Consider the following 18,774-nt stretch of genomic DNA (forward strand, 5'->3'; position numbering starts at 1 on the left):
GTAACGTTAAGGTTAGTTAGTGACACTGATACCTGTAGTGGGGACGCAGGTAGATTAGAGTGGATGATAATGACGTGGGAGCGCAATAGTTTAAAGGGGCGACTGGGAAGCGCAAGTTTCAGAGGGGAGTAGTTAGATGAGATGATGCCGTGTGAGTGTTGGAAGTGTATTTAGAAGTGTATTGTGAAAAGTGTATGGTGACCAGGTGTGTTTGCACAGGTGTGCAACTGAACAGGTGTGTGGAGCAGTGTATGAGTGAGTGAAGGTGATGGGTGTTGTGCTGACCAAATGGTCCAGGAAGGAAGGAGGGTGCAGGTGGCACCAGGTGTGAGTGCACAGGTGTGCACCAACAGGTGTGTGGAATACATGGAGTGTGGAATATATGGAGGATTGGAATGGATGGTCGTGGAGTGAGTATGGTGGAAATTGTGGAGTGGAGTGGATGGTGCGAAGGTGTGAATGGGGGAAGGATGGACCCCCATCACGAATACCCGGGGCGGGTAGTGTAAGTGTTAGGTAGAGGGTATAGGTAAATTGTGGTTGGATATTGGCATCTGTGGTGCGGGTGGAAGAATGATGTTTGGATGGGTGCATTAGTGTTGTGGAAATGGCTGGGCGTGTAGCCTGTTAGTGTGTGTAGTTGGTTTGGGCACTCCACCACTGTGAGGATGTCGGCCAGGTGAGGCCGCAGGTGGGCTCTGGGAGCCGGTAGTTGTTGTGGATGGGGCCCGAGGATCCGGAGGACGGACCCGGGTAGCCCAGTGCCAGAGGGCACCAAGGGGTGACAGAGCCAGGAGGGGCCTTCCCCAGTTAGTTAGGTTAGGGTGAGGAGCTAGGTAAGCTCGGGTGGCAACTGCAGTGGTGGAGGTGTGCAGGTGGGTAGACCTGCTGGGAGAGCTACACGCCCCAGCCCAGAAATTGTGCAAGGGCACCGGGAGATGAATCGGGGGAGTGAGACCCCAAATTGAGCAGCACCACAGTTTGGTCAATGGGAATTGGTTTTTAGAACCCATAGTGTAAGTTGGCCAATGGATTGGCAGGGAGAGACCCCGGGTAGAGTAAAGTGTGTTAAAGTCATTTAGAGGATAGTTAGGATTGAAGTCTCCTCGCACCATCTGCATCCACTCACCTGAGGTGACAGGTACTCCACACCATGCCATGGTTAATTATTTTTATGTGCAAATGTTTTGGATTGTGAGACGCATCATGACGTGGGTGTGACATTGTGCTTTGATGTTCCATCTCTTCCTCCTTATGAGGATTGATGATGAATTTGATGATGGCAAATTTTGGATAGAGGGATTGTGGAGACGAATTTGGTATAAGGGAACTATGGGGAAGACGTGACAGTAGTGATGAATTTGTAAATGTGTAGATTTTGTACATATGGGGTAAGGGCAAGGGTAGTGTAGGTGACAGGGGGGGGGTGACGTACGGTAGGGACGAGCTTTCTCACTTCGCTCTCCGTACGCACTTCGCCTTGCATTGCCTTGTTGATGTGTACCCTTGTGACCTTACCCCTCGCTCATCTGTCTTGTCCCCCCTTTTGTCTCCCACATGACCTGTGCGCCATTGGGCGCCGAGGGGAGCGTGCGTGAGTCCGCCATTGTGCGCCCGGAACTCCCAGAACCAGCTGTCTGCATCGATGCACCACATTATGGACCACATGCCTGTGGCCGAGCACCACTTATGGACCCCATGGGTTGGGGCATGGCCCCTCTGCTTGAACCGGCCATGAGGGCCCAAAATCTTGCTGGCGGACCTTGGCCACAGGGCACCGATGCCCCACAGGTGAACCACACGTAGTCGGCTCTGTGGGCCATAAATAAAGAAAATAACATGGACACGTTGGCTGCATTTTACTGTAATACAAATAGGCCGCCAGCAAAGGAAAGACAACATCTGGAAGAAATAATAATAGCCAGCAGAGGGACCCGAAGAGCAAGAGATCACCTGCAGGGTTAGGGGTTGTTGGTTTATTTTGATTATTATTGAACATTCATGAACTGTAGTGACTGCACCGATTGGTGCTTGAGGGTGCTTTGGTGCGTTTTTGGGTGCTTTCATGGTGCATTGATGCAGAGCAGACAGTCTCCCCCCCAGAAAGAACGATCACAGGTCCTGGGTTAGTTTTGTAAATAAAAGTAGCGTCAATTGTAAATAATGCTCCCCACCATCAGTGTGTAGTTTGAAGACCATTCCGCAATTCGGTTAACTGTGGGCGTGAGTCTGTTAGGCAGGGTGCAATGGAGCAGCGGGACATATTTATCTATGTTTTAAAACTGTCACACTCAGGGTCAGGTTAAAAGTAGAGGGAACTACACCTACGTGTCACACTAAATAAAGTTATAGGCCCGGGTCGTGCTTAAGAGGAGGAGGGTGCAGTGTTGTGGCTATGAGGATTGCATTCTTTTGATTGTGTGTATTGTATTGTGGTAAATTGATGAACATTGTTTGGATATGGCCCCTCCTGCCTCCGGAGTTGTGTAAAGACAAAAAGGGCGTCTCGATAGTTAATTCCATAAACACCACATTGCAGGACCCGATAAAACCCTTGTTCAGTAGCTTATATCTTATTATGTGTTTTAGAGTAAGGCCTTGTCTTCCATTAGAATAATACTCCATTGCACCGAATCAATTAAGAATAGCTCCCCTTCAATAATTCCATTTCCCAGCCAAACTCTCCATCTGTGGGTAAAGCAGTTCACAAGCGTGGGGTGCACGCCCTCTCAATTCGCTGCTATAGTGAATATGTGCTCCGTGCTCTGTTTGAACAGGAGGGGCGGGGTCGCCAGGGAGAGGCAAGCCAAGGGCGCGCCACGAAGGGCAGGGCTGTGCAGCCCCATGCCCAAATAAGGAAACAAGCCCGTGGCTCGCCACGAGGGGCGTGCCGTCAGCGCGATGCCCAAATAAGGAGACAAGCCCGTGGGATTACCATACAAGGTCACGAAACAGAGCACGGGAGAGAGGGCGGTACCGAAACCGAGGAGGCCGTGTCAGACCCGCGCTGAAGGTTTGGAAAGAAGGGTGCGACGATCGCTGGGACAAGCTACACCAGAGATACGGCAGATGAGTCCAGGTGCGTGGAGGGCGTCAGTCCCGCGCTGGAGAGAAGTGAGAGGTAGGGAATACGAGCTGAGCTGCGTGGAGAGGTACACGACAAAGAAAGGGTCCAAGAGAAAGCAGAGGAACCTTTACGAACGAGTTGCAAAGAGATACGGCAGATGAGTCCAGCCGCGTTTCAACCAGCCGCGTGAAGCCCTGACGGGGCAGCGAGTGACCCTGCCGGCATGCGCTGTAAAGCCGAATACCAGGAGCTGCCGGCGTGCGCTGTAAAGCGGATAACAAGGAGCTGCCGGCTCCCCGCTTCCCGCCCGGAGTGGACCTGCTCGCTGTGCAATGTGATCCCACCTGCTCATCCTTTCCAGCCATTCCTGCCTGCAAGTTCCCCATTTGCGTACGTGAGTTTGTTTTGTTCGTGCTGTCCTGGGTAGTAACTAAGTCTGTATAAGCTAGTAATTTTCACTGTCACCTGCGTTTTCATGTCCGCTGTAAATACCCGTGACTGCTCTTTTGGCTTATGTGTGTGTAAATAATAATAAACCCCGTTACTCTTCTGTACGTCTTCTTCTTCTTCCTCTTTGCATTCGTCGTCTTAGTCTTTTCCCTATTGAGTAGCTGTGGCGCGATACGGCCAACGTCTGGGTGAATCGGGTTTAGTCGGGGAACAACTGTTCGGCCGCGGTGCCTTCGCTCGGCAAACAACATCCTTATCCGCGGACCGTAACAGTATGTTGAAGCATTTATTGAATTCATTGAAGCGTGGGTTTCTGAATGCTTTTGTCGATCGGCAGAATGACAAAACAAGGGCCAACTTTATCTGAGTGGCTTCGGAGTTCGAGAGAGTACACAAACGATGCGTTTCAGTTCGGACGAGGCCAGCGCCCACCCAAAGAATCACGCTGGGGGAATTGAATCACCAAGATAGATAGCTGTCATAGACATGGAATGAGAGGATGCACGGACCTGTTTGGTAACCAGGTATTGTGTAAATATAGGTGTCATGTGGTAAGTAGTAAAAAGTCAGTTTGATATAAATGTTTCTTCTTCTTTTTTTTGTAACTCTTTCAACCCAATTATTGTTGAATCATGTGTACGAAGTCATCAGAAGAAAACGTGAATATTTAACAAATTGCATTTTTCTTAAAGCCACTCTTCCTCGATACAAGTGCAATGTCTTCAAAAGATGCTGGTGCCAGTGTCATGGCAACTACTTCATCGACATCTGCAGTGTCAATTTGCCAATTCCCACCAATGGGAAGTACCACATCGATACCACTGATGTTGGCATCAACTCACCCTCCGGTTCACCCACCATCTGTACCACTGGTGCCATACTCATCTTCGTTCAAGGCAAAAAAATGCAACAACAAATTTATTATTCCTTTATCTGATCACATTTGTGCACTGCATTTGTGATGAAATCGGATTTAAATTTTCACGATAAGTTTATTGGAAAAAAACGAAACTTTTTAATACAGCTGCCTGTTTTTGTGTTTGCAGCTGTTGTTTCAGGCGAACTATGGTCAGTATCTGCCTGCCAGTTGGGGGCAGAATGTGGACATAGGGGACAAAGAGTGGATCGGGAAGGCTCTCTTCATGGAGAAGGGCAGATTGAAGGACTTTGTCCAACAGGAACATGCCACCCGAGCTGAAAAGGGAATGTTCCAGCCAGCCATGTGTGGAGGTGTACTTCCACAAGCGTCTCTTCCTCTGGAAGCCCAGGAAGATGTGGGGCATTAACTTGTATTGCCCCAAGTGCCCAAACAGACCTTCGCTTCGCTTGAAGGGCTTGTATAACAGGGTTCGCCTCGTCCTGGACTTGCGGGACCATTACTATCTGGCGGCAGAGTACATGGACTGTTGAAGATGCAAGGGGACCTTCATCGCATATGAGAGCTGTCTCCTGGAGCAGTTAGCTGATCGTCTAAAATCAGTTTTTCCTGTTTTACTGACATACAAGTATGCTTGTGATCGTGCTGTTGTTTCCATGTTACGATCTCGCACACTCGGGAAATCTCCAACTGCTCTCCAACATAATCTCCAGGAGTTGCACAACAAAGAATGGCTTCAAAAGCAAATGTCCTATCTTTCAGACAGCAGGCAGCATATGAAGGGTTTGCAAGGTATGCACATACAACCACCACAGTATCAAGTGGCACCTGCTTTCAAGATCCTCCTGAATGCCAAGTGGTTCTTGGCCTCGTACGCAAGGGATGTCTGGGGTCGTCTTTCTGAGATGAAGGCCTCGATCACTTCCACAACAGTGACAGTGCTGAAGATTGACGCCACAAAAAAGGTGTGTGTCGACGTTTGTATGTCCTATATAATTATTTATCTCTTCGGATTTGATCTCAACATGTGACAATTATTAAAATGTATTTATAGTCATTGTACAATAAATACAACTCCATTGTACCCTACAGGTATGTAAGAAGTTACAAAGAGGCAGCTAATTCAGCGAGCTGGTGTATGAACATCGGAAATGAAAATTGAGGGATTCTTCTCTCCATTATCACAACATCTGAGGCTTGTCCCGCATTGAAGGATATGGCAGGACTTATGGACCGCTATCAAAAACAGGGAAGAAGCCATCAAAACTCCTATACACCAACAAATTGCTGCAGTATGTTTGGCCCGTCCAAATTCGCTGTTCTCCACAATAAATGGGAGGCATTGAGGTGCGTCTAGACATCTGGCATTTTATGCATCGTCTGGCCCTCGGATGTACAACAGAGTCCCATCCATTGTATGGAACATTCATGGCTCGTCTTTCCCATTGCATATTTGAATGGGACAAGGCTGATGTCAATGCGCTGGCACATGCCAAAAAAATATTGAGATGGTGAGCATGGGCCTCTCCAACCCCAGTGAGTCTGCAGTGCATGAAGCAATTGCAAGGGAAGAGTTGGCCATGTATGTCATTATTACTATTATGATCTGAAGAACATCATCCAGTGAAAATGTTTCAGTTATAATATATCTACATACTCATGTACTGTATACATGTACCTAATATTCTTCATGCTCTTTCAGACACCGTTGGAGGCATCCCAGAGATGCTGAGAAAACTAGAGGCTGCAGAGGAATTGATACTCGCCCTGTCCGGTGCTTCAGACTGTCTTGGTGTTTGCTCTTTGAAGGAGGAGATGAAGACCATCTGGGATGAGCAAAAGAGGCATGTAGCTTGCATTCAAGATGTGTCCGAGATATCTCTCTACATCATAACTGGACAGGTCACCAAAGCTACAGAGATGCTGCCAGTCTTTTGCTGTGCGAGAGGGTCTACCTCCCTCAAACATTCACCTTCACATGGCTCGTTTTATACCTGGAACAGCTACCAATTCTGTCAATTTCCAAGCATACCTGTTTGATGGGGTGAGCTGGTGGAATGCAGGCCAAGCAGCTGCTGCAATTGATTTCTCGGAAATCCCTTTGCCACCAGGCTGCAGAGCAAGCTCATTGAACTGAGCCAGGAAGTACACCAGAATGACATTTCCCCTCATCATGTGAAGCCTGGAAAGTCGACTGATCAAAAATTGGCATGCAGTACCTTTTACACCAGTCAGCTTTGATCTTCCCTGAACATGAAGAGATCAATTCTCAGATTGATGAGGGATTTGATGACCTGATGTGCGAGGAAAAAGAACCAACCTCCTTTGCTTTTCAAAATGAGTACCTCCAAACAATTGCTGCACCCAATAAGGATCTATGTTCACAATATTATAACACGATCTGTGCCATTCTCATTTCATGACAAGAAAAAAAAAACCGCGATAGGTTGTCTTTTCACAATTTGCCTCGATAAATAACTTTCTTTGATGCCGTTATAAATACGTGCTTTTTTTGAGACTTGCTCATCCTGGACGATGAAATATTTTTAGTCTATTGTAGGATGATTATGATGAAGATGTGGTTGATGAGGTGGAAGAGGATAGTGAAGGATCTGTCGATGCCAAAGGCATACCAGGCTGAAGGAGGTGGACAAACTCACACAAGCCCTTGTCGGATTGAGTGGCCTTTGTGTTACCAATGCCCAGGCCAAGATTATCAAGAGCATGTATGGTCAGTTGGTTGACTATGATACCAAGCTTCTGATTTTCAAGGCCCGAGTAAGGAATCCACCCTCGGGACGGTTTGTGAGAATGAAGGGTTCCAGTGGACACTTTGGCGTCGAAGCTGTTACAAGTCGATATAAAGTGGATATTTTAGGAATCTTCAGAAAAATCACAAACAACTCCTTTTATCTTTAATCTGTCATGTACTTTGTTAGACTTTGAGAAGTCAGAAGCAAAAATAATACTTGTGGATGCGTTTTTGTTTTCCAGTGTCTTCTTTCAGCTGGTTCTCCTGTGTCATGTCGATCAAAAAGGTCGCATTGTGGAGGCGATCTGCATCCGCTTGTGTGACAGGTACACACAGCCAAAACGTGAACACTGCTATGTGTCCAGATGGAAGCTCATCCTGTCGTCCTTCAACGGCATAAGGCAGTGTCTGCTGAACAGTGAGGCTTTGCTGGAGGGCACTGACCTGGTGCTCTTCAGCATCAACGAGATGACGCTCACGAGGTGGTACAAGAAGGCGGCTCGAATAAATGAAGTGACGATTTGCTTACAGGGTAAAACCTTACAAGGTGGGCTGGCATGTGCTTCTACCGAGCTCCACGAGGCACGTCGGCGTCCGACGTCCACGGAGCCTCCGGCAGACCCACACGGACGCAGGGTGCATCAAAATATACATTTGTAACCTATTGTTCCGTTCAGGTGATAAAGTGTTCCAATTCATGTTGTTACAACATATGCAAAATATTTTTGCAATATATGGTGATTTAGAGGTGCAACGGCCATCAGCTAGGGTGTAACCAGCATACGTTTTTACCTCAATTTTGTTTATTTTAATTACATCTATTTTTATCAAATTTAATATTACTGTCATCACTAACACATTGTGCATAATGCACAACTTCCATTTCAACATTCAACATAATGTTTATTTGGTAGCCATGCTAACCTGAGACAATCAAGGACAATGCTAATGCTAACAAGTCACATGCTGTGAGGCAAAGAGACTCCACCCTTGATCTGAAGACAATTGAGGTAATCTACTCTTTATTCTTTGTGTTGGTGTACTGTTAAGGGGGTTTCAGACATCCCGCGCGCGCCGCGACAATTTTAGCCTTCACTATAAACAACCAACCCTTTCACACTGCCTGAGCACGAAGCGAGCGAAAGCGGCGAGCGAACGCGGCGGGCGCAGACGCAGACTTGGGACACGATTCCAAGTTTGACGTCCCAGGTGCAGGCGCACCGCCGCTCGCTTCGTCGAATCAGAGCTCAGTCACCATCCAATCACAGCGAATGATCACATCAAGGAGGATTTCAGCAGTGAACCGCGCTTCGCTTCAGTTATTTCTCAAGTAAATATGTCGAAAATAATAGACGAGAAACTAATATCGCTGGTACAGAATGGCAGCCAATTTAGTTTGACACAACTCTGTCCAACTACAATGATGCGTCCTGGAAGGAAGTCGTGTGGAAAGCTATCGGCGGCCAGTTGGTTTGTCGGGCGAGCGATAATCAGGGTCACTTTCACCATTTCAGCCTATTTAGTGTTATTTCAGCGATGTTTTTTCACACTGATTGCGCAAAACTGCATATTGTTATCAATACAACGAAGCAGTAACATGTTGATTGTTGATTGTTGACGTTGTCGGTGAAAGATGGAGGTAGCTACCTACTTTTTGCTCGTCATCCAGTTAGGGCAGCTGGCTAGTTTTTGCTAGTCATCTAGTTAGCTAACATTAGTTATTTGTCAAGATAACTAAGTTTGGCCTGTGCATGCTTTATGTGAGTAATGTTAACCACGTAAACCTTGTAGTTAGTTGACTGTATTGTATTCCCATTTCCCATGGACCCTATAAATATCTTTGCTGAAAATAGCCAATCTACAAGCTCACAATCTACAAGTTGTGGCATGTTGTGGGGTGTGGGCTTGTAGATCTGCTATTTTTGGCAAATTTTCCCTCTGAATGAATGCTAGGGTTCCATTAATGCATGCTGAGATATTTTTTTAAATTTACTAAGGTATTTTTGTAACACTATCCTTATTTATCATTTGACTGTAGAAGGCACATCAAGACTAATACATTATTTTGTCATTATAGATGCCGCCCTCGCCCTCAGGCTCACACCGGAAGAGCCGCAGCCTGGTCTTCGGTCTGGGTGCCAGCATCACCAATGCGGATGGCATCATTACTGGTGCCAAACTGCCAAGTGGTCGTCAGATCTTGCGGTGCATGCTGTACAATTGTGATGCGCAACTGCATGCCAAGCGACCCGGTTTGACTGGAGCAATGTCACGGTTCATGGTCGTCCTGGAGCAGGTGCGGCCATTTTACGCCAAGGCCAATATCCCAATGATGAGCAACCGGGCTGCGTGCAACAAGATGGTGGCGCTTGTTGACGACAACAACAAGCTGCGGCGCATTCCACAGGCCAGGCGCTCCAGTAAGGCTACAGCTCGACAGGTAGATGCAATGGTGCGCAAGTTAGATGCCACATTCCCACTTTGGTCTCCGAACACGGAGCAGCAGATCCGCAATCCAGAGGACATTGCTTTCCTGGCCAGCATGAAGGGAGACAGAGTGGCCACATTTGGCGCATTCGATGCCAAGCTGCAATCCAAGGTCAGGCGGCGACAGAATCGTGAAGCTGGGGCAGCAGCCCGGCAGGCACGCTTTACCAAGGAGCAGCAGGAAATGAGTATGACGTCCAACATGGCGATGTTGGAGAGTGAAAGTGATGAGGTTAGCGATACAAAAGAAATGGCCACTATACCAGCTGAGGACACACCATCCTGCAAACATAAAAAGACTGGCACCACAGCCTTCGTTCCACCCGACATCCTCAGTCGGCCGAGTCTCGTGTCACTGGCTACACGGTTGAAGATCACACCAATGCAGCAGGCTGCCTTCACGCGTGCCATGATCACAGAGTCGGGCGGTAATTGTGAAAATGTTTCAGCATCCTATGCAACAGCAGACCGATCACGCCGCCAAGTGCTGGAGGCTGTCAATAAAGAACACCAAAAGCAGTGGACACCATCTCCTATGTGCACCCTGCACTGGGACAGCAAGTTGACACCGACGCTCACCAATGTGCGCCAGTTGGAGGAGCGTTTGACTGTGGTAGTTGGTGATGCGGAGCAGCTCAAACTGCTTGGTGTGCCAGCATATTCAAAGGGTAAAGACGAGGCGTGTGGAGATATCATCGCCCGGCTGACATGCAAGCTACTGCAGGACTGGTGCTGTGCCGACCAGGTTGTCAACATGGCATTTGACACCACTGCATCTAACACAGGCCATCTCACAGCAGCCTGCATTGCCATCCAGCTCCGCCTTGGTAGACCATTGCTCTGGTCCGGGTGCCGACATCACATTGGTGAGGTGCTCCTCAGCCACATTTTCACTGGCCTCAAGGTGGAGACCTCACGCTCACCCGAGGTTACCTTGTTTAGGCGTCTGCAGGACAACTGGGACTTGCTGCCGCACAAATACAGTGGCCCTTTGTCCCGCTACATTATTGCCAACACCGAACCACCGTTCCTGGGCAGGTTACGTGATGAACTCACCATGTGTGCTGCAGCAGTGATGGACTACAAGCGAGGCGACTATCACGAGTTTGTGCAGCTGTGTCTTGTCTATCTGGGTGCAGATGATGCAGCACAGACTCCAGTAAACTTCCAAAGGCCGGGAGCGCTGCACAAGGCACGTTGGATGGCTAAGCTCCTCTACATACTCAAGCTGGCTTTGCTGGAGCAGCATATCGCCTTGCTTCCCCAGGGCACCATCACCACACGGCAGCAGGTGCCGAAGATTCGGGCGTTTGCCAACTTCATTACGCACATTTACGCAACATGGTGGCTGACCTGTGACACAGCCGTAGATGCCCCATGGAATGACCTCAAACTCTACCACAACCTGTACGCTTACAAGTCTGTTGACGAGGGCATTGCAACATCAGCCATGAAAGCACTGGAGAGGCACCTCTGGTACCTGACTGGTGAGATGCTTCCCCTGGCACTCTTCAGCACCAAGGTGCCAGCTGATGAGCGGCGTGCACTTGCGGATGCCATCTTGGATCACAAGCCAGATCTTCCTATGCGAGCCCCGCAGCAGCGCTTTGGCACTGGTTTCGGCAAGCCAAAGTTCCCAGTCCTCTCGCCGACCACCAGGTTGGCCGACCTTGCCAACCCAGACTGCTGGTTCGGTATGCACCAGCTGCACATCGATCCAGCATTTCTCTCACTCAGTGTAGAGGAGTGGGCTACAAGTGCATCATTCCAGGCAGGTGTGGTGAATGTGCGTGCCATCAACGTTGTGAATGACTGTGCCGAGCGTGGGGTCAAACTCACATCAGACTTTGTGGCAGCAGCCAAGAGTGAGCAACATCTGCAGAATGTGCTGCAAGCAGTTGAGCATGACCGCTCTGAGCAGCCCAATCTTCGCCGCTGCAAGCGCCAGCGGAAAACAGTGAAGGACTAGGACTCAATTTTCAAACATTTTTCAGTGATGTTCAATGAAAATGTCAATGTTTATTTTTAAATAAACACATCTTTCTCTTTCCAATAACATCTTCTCAAAAAGTACTTGTTTTATTTTTTTAGAAATTCATGTCATATTAATAGGAAATGGGAGTTCTAAAAGCACCGAAAATTGAAATTTTACCAAAATTTGACATGCTGCGTTGCACCTCTAAATCTGAAAGAATTTCCCCCAAACTTTGCAAAGATTATTTGTATTGACATTGGAACAAAATTCCCAAAAAACAGATTGATATTTTGACATAAAAATTTTTGCATTGCATTTTGATGCACAATGGCACAGGTGTTTGAGGAGCCACAAGACAGGAGCCACAAGACAACTGGAGAGGCGTTTGAAAAGAGGAAACCTGCTATGGCCACCGGTATATTTTAGCTCGAAAGGTTTTTGCAAACATCTGTTATCTTTACAGTCCTTAAATATCTCTAAGTTCTATCAAATTAATGGTCTTAGCTTGACGTGAAATTTCTCCTTTGCAATACACTACATGTTGAAACATCACGTGCCTGCACAATATACTAGTTTGCGTGAGGCTATTAAGTTTTATAACATTTGAAATAATTTTGCAGCATTACATCCCACTGCGGAAGGTTCTGGTAGTGTGGCAGCACCTGGGCAGACCGAGCTCGCAGTATCCCACACCACAGCGTGGAGGAAGAGGAGGATGGAAATGGGAGGGTCGTACACTTCCAAGGTTAGCAGGAAGCAGTATACCTGTAGGGTGTGTAGCCAGCCAATGACAGCACCTGGACACACCCAATTCAGGGTACAGCGATATTGCCCACATGGACAGGGACAAATATCAAAAGCGCAGTGGCTGGCAGAGAGGAAAGCGGTTTCGACCGGGACCAGAGGAGCACCTTCGGACCTCCAAGCAGAGGCAACACCTCCGGAGAGTGAATCGACGACAACGGAACAACGTGCTCGATTCACATGATACGTCATGATGTGTTTGCATTCTCATTCACTTTTACAAGTTTTCTGTTGATGTGACTGTCAGGATTAAATAATTCTGCTGTGACATTAAGGTGCTTGTGGTTTAGTCATATTATTTATATGGTTATCATGTGCCTTCCCATCTTGACACATTCGTGTTTTTCATTCCAAACTTTGGCACACCTCTCAATTCAATGGCAAACTTCTCAATTTTTTGCTCATCTCAGGATTCTCAGGAGATACTGTGTACAATGCCCAGGCAATGGATGGCTTTGTTCAAATAAATGCTCTTGACCATCATTCATGAGCCATATTTTCCTTTTACGATTATGTTTTTAAAAATAACTTGTTTTTCGCAATCCCTTGATTTAATTTAGAGCATCTTCTTTTATTCTCAGTTTTAATTTGCTAAATGTTGTCATGAATCTGAGATTTTGACTTTTCATTCCTCTGGTTGACATGTATCATAAAGTCCACTGGAAATATCAGAACATACGTGTTTGTTGTTGAAAAGGTCATGAAAGCAATTTATGACGTGCACCTTTATACAGTAGTTGGGAACCGAATTTAAGGAATTGTGGAATATGGGCTACATGACATTTGAGGGGCTCAAAGAGAACTTTAAAACAGTGAAATGCTAATAATACACGAGCCTCGACTTGTATACAATAAATAAATCAAGGGAGAATTAGAAAGAAATGGGAAAGATTGTCTGCGCAGCATTTAAAAGGGTCCAAAACACTTTAAACAGTGACATCTTGATAATTAACCATGAGAAGCCCCGCCTCTCACGCATTGCTTTTCAAGCTCCGCCTCTTTCTTTTAGCAATCTCTGAGCTCGCCTCGCTGCTCGGTAAGTGGAGCAAGCGATTAAGGCAAGTCTCACAACGTTGATTTTAAAAAGAGTTTGTGTGGGAATCGTCAGGGAACGTCTGCGAAAACGACCAAGGAAAACATGAAGAAACCAGCCGTTCGTTTGGACACGCCCATGAGGCAGACCACGTCGCCATCCGCTTCCTCAGCCGATGGTGCCTCAGCTAATGGCACCTCAGCGGTTTGTGACGTGCAAGCCCCTAGCATTGCTGTTTACTTCAATACGTTTACTAATAAATTCCAGGTCATGATAAGGGAGGCAGTCGACTATTGTTGAACATATCAAGATGGTTGTAAGCGAACTAAGCAAGGCTGTGGAATATGAAAGTCGCCGAGTCTCAGAGAATAAAAAGTTGAAAAAAGAAGCGCAAGTACATTGTGAATTAATAAATAAGGCAGAGAGATTCTCCAGACGTAACAACTATTGGTTTGTGGGAACAAAGGAATCAAGCCAGAATCAAGCCGATTGCATCGGAATCACCGAGGGACTTCTTCATGACAGGTTCGACATTACATTGGGTATCGAACTTGGCCATCGAGATGGTGCAAAATGCAAGAGACCTCCCCACATCCTCGTGAAAATGCTTTCCTACCGGCACAAATTAGAAATCATGAAAGGAGTACGAAGAGTTTTGAGTGGAGAGCATTTTTTCATCGTTAATGATCTCTAAGCCCGACCTAGAGGAAAGGTGGAAATGGGCCGAGGAAGTACAAGCAGTATACAATGCCGGGACAAATCTTCACTTCTTCAGAATCTTCGCTGGGAAGTGGAAGGGGGAGGTGGTTGTCAACCTCGTATTTATATAGACCGTGATTCATGCTTCAATGATTTTTTCTGTGCCTATTGCCTCGTGCAAATGACGAGACCAGGAAGCAGAGAATCAACATGTTACTGACAGACAGGCAAGCTTGTGATTGAGCTGGTGCTTCCTTGTTACGATCTAGCACACTCAGGGACTCTTCAACCACACTCAAGCAAATCTCCAGGAGTTGCACAGTGAAGAATGCTTTGGAAACAGATGCATCATCTTTCCGGCTGCAAGCCATGGGCATACAACCACCTCGGTATGAAGGGGCACGTGGTCCAAGAGCCTCCCAAATGCCAAGTGTTTGTTGGCTTCAAAAGGCTCATATTAAAGGGATGTCTTGGGTCATCTTCCAGAGATGATGAAACATACATAGAATGCAGTGTTTGATCGAAATATTGCTGTGGTTCCTCCAGTTCGGATCCCCAATCTTGCCTCGAGTTTGATACTGGAGGATACGGTGCCACCCACATGCTCATCGTCTGGGTCCCTCCTCTCTGACATCTCCAGGACCATCAGAATGCAGGTCCTCCACTGGGACTGGCCGGATTCCAAGTGGTCCCATCTGGGTCACCATATTGTCCCTGTGGGGCCTGCATTGGGGCCTACTGCTGGCCATGCATTGAAGCCTACTGTGAGGCCTGGATTGTGGCCCACTGTGGGGGGTGGGTGGGCTGTATCAAATGCAGTGTTTGCTCAAACTCTTGCTGCAGCTCCTCCACCTCGGATCCCCGATCTTGCCTCGAGTTTGATACTGCAGGATACGGTGCCGCCCACATACTCATCGTCTGGGTCTCTCCTCTTCTGAAATCTCCAGGACCATCGGACTGGAGGTCCTCCACTGGGACTGGTCGGACTCCAAGTGGTTCCATCAGGTCGCCATCGTCCTTTACACGAACAGCACCCTCCAGCTTCTTGGCTGCCGACTCCTTCACTCTCATGCTTGCCTAATCTGTATTTTCCCCTTTCTTCTTTGGTTCCTCATTCTTTATGTATATGAATATATTTGCGATTGTTATAAGTTATAACCCATCAATAAAGCCGGTTTGATCACAAGTTTGGCTTGGTGTGCGGCAGGCCGTAACATATTGCACTCCATTTTCTTGTGGAATAAACACGTTCGTGTTTCTGTCAGAGAGCCGGCCTGTGGCCAACACGGCGGGAGTTTGGTAATCCTAATTTACACCCGAGTACGGTAACATCAAAGATATCCTTTGGGACCTACACAGGTAGTTTGGTAATCCATTGTACTCGTTTGATTTTAAAAACTCCAGATACAGCAATACCCCGTTTTACGCCATTTTGACCTACGTCAAAATCCGACTTTACGCCACTCTTCTAGAGTAAATTTCAGTTCAGCGAACGTCATTATGTGCAACTTTACGTCACTCCTACACCATAATAGGAGGACGTGAAAAAAATTAATTTTTCCTTTGGTCCATCCGCGGTCGAGATGGAGTTGGAGGAGGAGGATTTCGACGGTTTGATCGAGGCAGACAAGCAGCCTTTGACTAATGAGGACTTAATGGCGTTGAAGGAAGAGCGCCGCGAAGAGGATGAGCTTCCAGAACCAGAGCCAAGGAAATTCACCGTAGCCGAAATGCAGAAAGGTTTTTTGTCACCTCTCCAAGTGTCTTGCAATATTTGAGGCAAAAGACCCAAACGCCGAGCGTTTCCCAAAAATGATGAATGGCACCAGCGACCTTTTTCTCCCTTATAGGACCATCTTAACTGAGAAGAAGAAGCGCACAATTCAAGGGACTTTGGATCAGTTCCTGCTTAATGTCGAGAAACGCAAGGCCTCTCCTAGTTTTGATGAGTCGCCGAAGAAGCCCCGCATATAGTGTTCATTACTCTTTAAAAAATATGGCTAAAATGTGTTTTTTGTGTTCAGAAGAGACGCCAAGTTTAAGGTGAATAACATAATTTTATTAATTTTTATTATTATTCTTTACAAATTCATTTATTGTGTTCATGACTCATTAAAAAATATGACTAAAATGTGTTTTTAGTGTTCTTTAAGGTTGAGCGATAGTTCCTGTATATACTTTCACGAGTTATTTACTCTAGTTTTGCGGTGTTTGTCTTCATTTTAAGGCATTTTTAAGGCATTACGCCCGGTTTACGTCAAAAACGGAGTTACGTCACGGCTTATGGAACCAATTAATGACGTAGGCTGGGGTATTGCTGTATAGTGGACTGAACGGGTTCACTTGCAGTGGTTCAATAAACTTTTTAAGGATGCTGCGGACTGCTGATGTGGCTTCGTGAGCAAAATAATACATCGACAGGTTTGCCATTGTATCTAATACATTGTGTTGTTCAAGCAGTGTCCAATGCCGGGACAAATCTTCACTTCTTCAGAATCTTCGCTGGGAAGAGGGGGAGGTGGTTGTCAACCTCATATTTATATAGACCGTGATTCATGCTTCAATGACTTTTGCCATTTTGTCATTGTATCTAATATCTAACATTGCATCTAAGGGTATCTAATACACACTGTTGGTTTACCTGTGAGAAAAGACAGTTTGATGTGTTGCGAGTTAATTGAATTATTAGCCCCCATTGGACTTGCATCAAACGGGGACTTATGGATTTGGTCTCATCCGTCCGTGCATCCCCAAGCATATCTCGGAGATGTATGGATAGATTTTGTTCATACTTGACACAAAGAGAATACATGACGGTATACATATGCACATAATTTTGTTTTGCGACACCATCAAAGATGGCCGATTGGTGGCCATTTTGGTGATATAAAAAATCCGATGTTGAACACGACCTCAACCATTTCTCGAACATGCATTTGTCAATGTTGTTCAAATTTGGCACACAGATAATGAATGATGGGTACATATGCACAGCATTTTCTTATCAAGATCAGACCCAATATGGCTGACTGGCGGCCATTTTGTTAAATGTGTCCCCATCCATTTCTCAGACATGCATGGACCGATTTTGTTCAAACTTGGCACAAAGACAATACATGAGAATACATATGCAGAATATTTTGTTTCGTCATCCAACCAAATATGGCCAACCGAGGCGTTTAACTCCGTACAGCAAAATTACTAAAACCACAGGCGCTATGGCATTTTATGTCTTTTTACCTCAGCCATCAAAGGTGGATGAATGTTGTGTTTTCACCCCTGTCTGTCTGTGAACAAGATAACTCAAAGTTGGAGACGGATTCAAACTAAATTTCGTGGAGAGGGAGTGTTTGTGAAACTGACTAAATTATTAGATTTTGTTGAAGATCGAGGTTCGGATCTGGCTCGTATAATTTTGTAGTGCCAATAGCAGAATATCTCAAAAAGTTATGGACAGATTTGGACGAAACTTGGTGGACAGGTTGGGTGTGTGACAAGGACGAATCGATCCAATTTTGGTGAAGATCTGAATATGGATTCGGACACGATAATTATTTAATTTTCAATTGATTGTTCACCATTGAGTGACAGGATGAAAAGTGATATACAGTGCGTATCAAAAAAAAGGTAATCCGAATTCAAGGGGTTTATATGCAAAGGTTATTTAGTTTGACAATTTACATGTGGTTTACTAATTAAGAGGAGATCCTCAGCTTTCGATTGATACCTTCCATGCATCATTGTTGTCACACATGACCGAGTACATGTTCATTGAAAATGACAAGTTCAAATCGCATTTTTACAAGTTTGGCTAATCGATGCAAATCAGGATAATTGGTGCAAAATGAACGTCAGATGTGAACTTTTCTCAGGAATGATTGGCCTTTATGCACCCACACCTTCAACATGTCCACCTCCCCTTTCAAAACAAAGCTCACAGCGGCGGAGCATGCCCTGAACTGCTCGTCTCGCCATAGCCGGGTCATTGCGCAAAGCATCCACTTCATGTCGAATACGGCCCTGCAATTCGTCAAGATCACAAGGAGGAGTTACGAACACCTTGTTCTTTAAATGTCCCCAAAGGAAATAATCACATGGTGTGAGTTCAGGTGATCTTGGCGGCCATTCCACTGCATGGTTGAGGGCGATGACTCGGTCTCCAAAGAGTTCCCTCAGTCGATCTCGGACAGCGATAAGACGATGTGCTGGGGCGCCGTCGTGGGCCCACCAGAAATATCTGAAGACACAACGAACCAGTCGCTCAAAGTACTCCTCCAGCTGTGGTAGAACTTCATCATTGATCATCTGCAGATACCTGTTACCATTGACATTCCTTTGAAAGAAAAATGGTCCGATCACATGACCACTTCCACAAAGTCCCAACCAAACAGTCCACTTTTGTCGATTCATGTTGGTGTCAAAATTAAATTCCGGGGGATGTCCTGTCGGTGCATATTCAAGAACATTATGGGTATTGACCTTGCCTGCCGTCCATGGCGAAAGCAGCTTCGTCGCCGAAAACGAGATACCGCAGGAAATTGACATCTGCTTCGCAACGTGCTATCAATAATCTGGCAAGCACCAGCCTCCTGGCAAAATCCCCTGGCGTAAATTGATGCCGGATGTGAAT

The 18,774-nt window shown here is 46.4% G+C and overlaps 1 protein-coding gene and 1 long non-coding RNA gene across 3 annotated transcripts in view; one reads left to right on the forward strand and one right to left on the reverse strand.

The window, feature by feature from the left end:
- LOC137432589 (uncharacterized) overlaps positions 1–18,774 on the reverse strand; it is a 247,969-nt gene that overhangs the window by 76,301 nt on the left and 152,894 nt on the right. The gene's annotated exons all lie outside the window — the stretch shown is intronic.
- LOC137419326 (uncharacterized) lies at positions 5,254–12,895 on the forward strand. The gene is made up of 3 exons (XM_078770968.1): positions 5,254–5,359; positions 7,389–7,823; positions 9,224–12,895. Exons 2-3 carry the CDS (start codon positions 7,704–7,706, stop codon positions 11,600–11,602), a joined length of 2,499 nt encoding a protein of 832 aa, XP_078627094.1. The 5' UTR covers positions 5,254–5,359; positions 7,389–7,703; the 3' UTR covers positions 11,603–12,895.

The sequence above is a fragment of the Myxine glutinosa genome, chromosome 1 (genome assembly GCF_964187855.1).
Source record: "Myxine glutinosa chromosome 1, kmMyxGlut1.1, whole genome shotgun sequence".
Lineage (NCBI taxonomy): Eukaryota > Metazoa > Chordata > Myxini > Myxiniformes > Myxinidae > Myxine > Myxine glutinosa.

Excerpts from the sequence above, each read along its gene's own strand:
- LOC137419326 (XM_078770968.1), top strand. The coding sequence starts at position 7,704 with ATGTGCTTCTACCGAGCTCCACGAGGCACGTCGGCGTCCGACGTCCAC. Across the intron at positions 7,824-9,223 it reads TAACCTATTGTTCCGTTCAG|ATGCCGCCCTCGCCCTCAGG; the intron begins GTGATAAAGTGT and ends TTGTCATTATAG.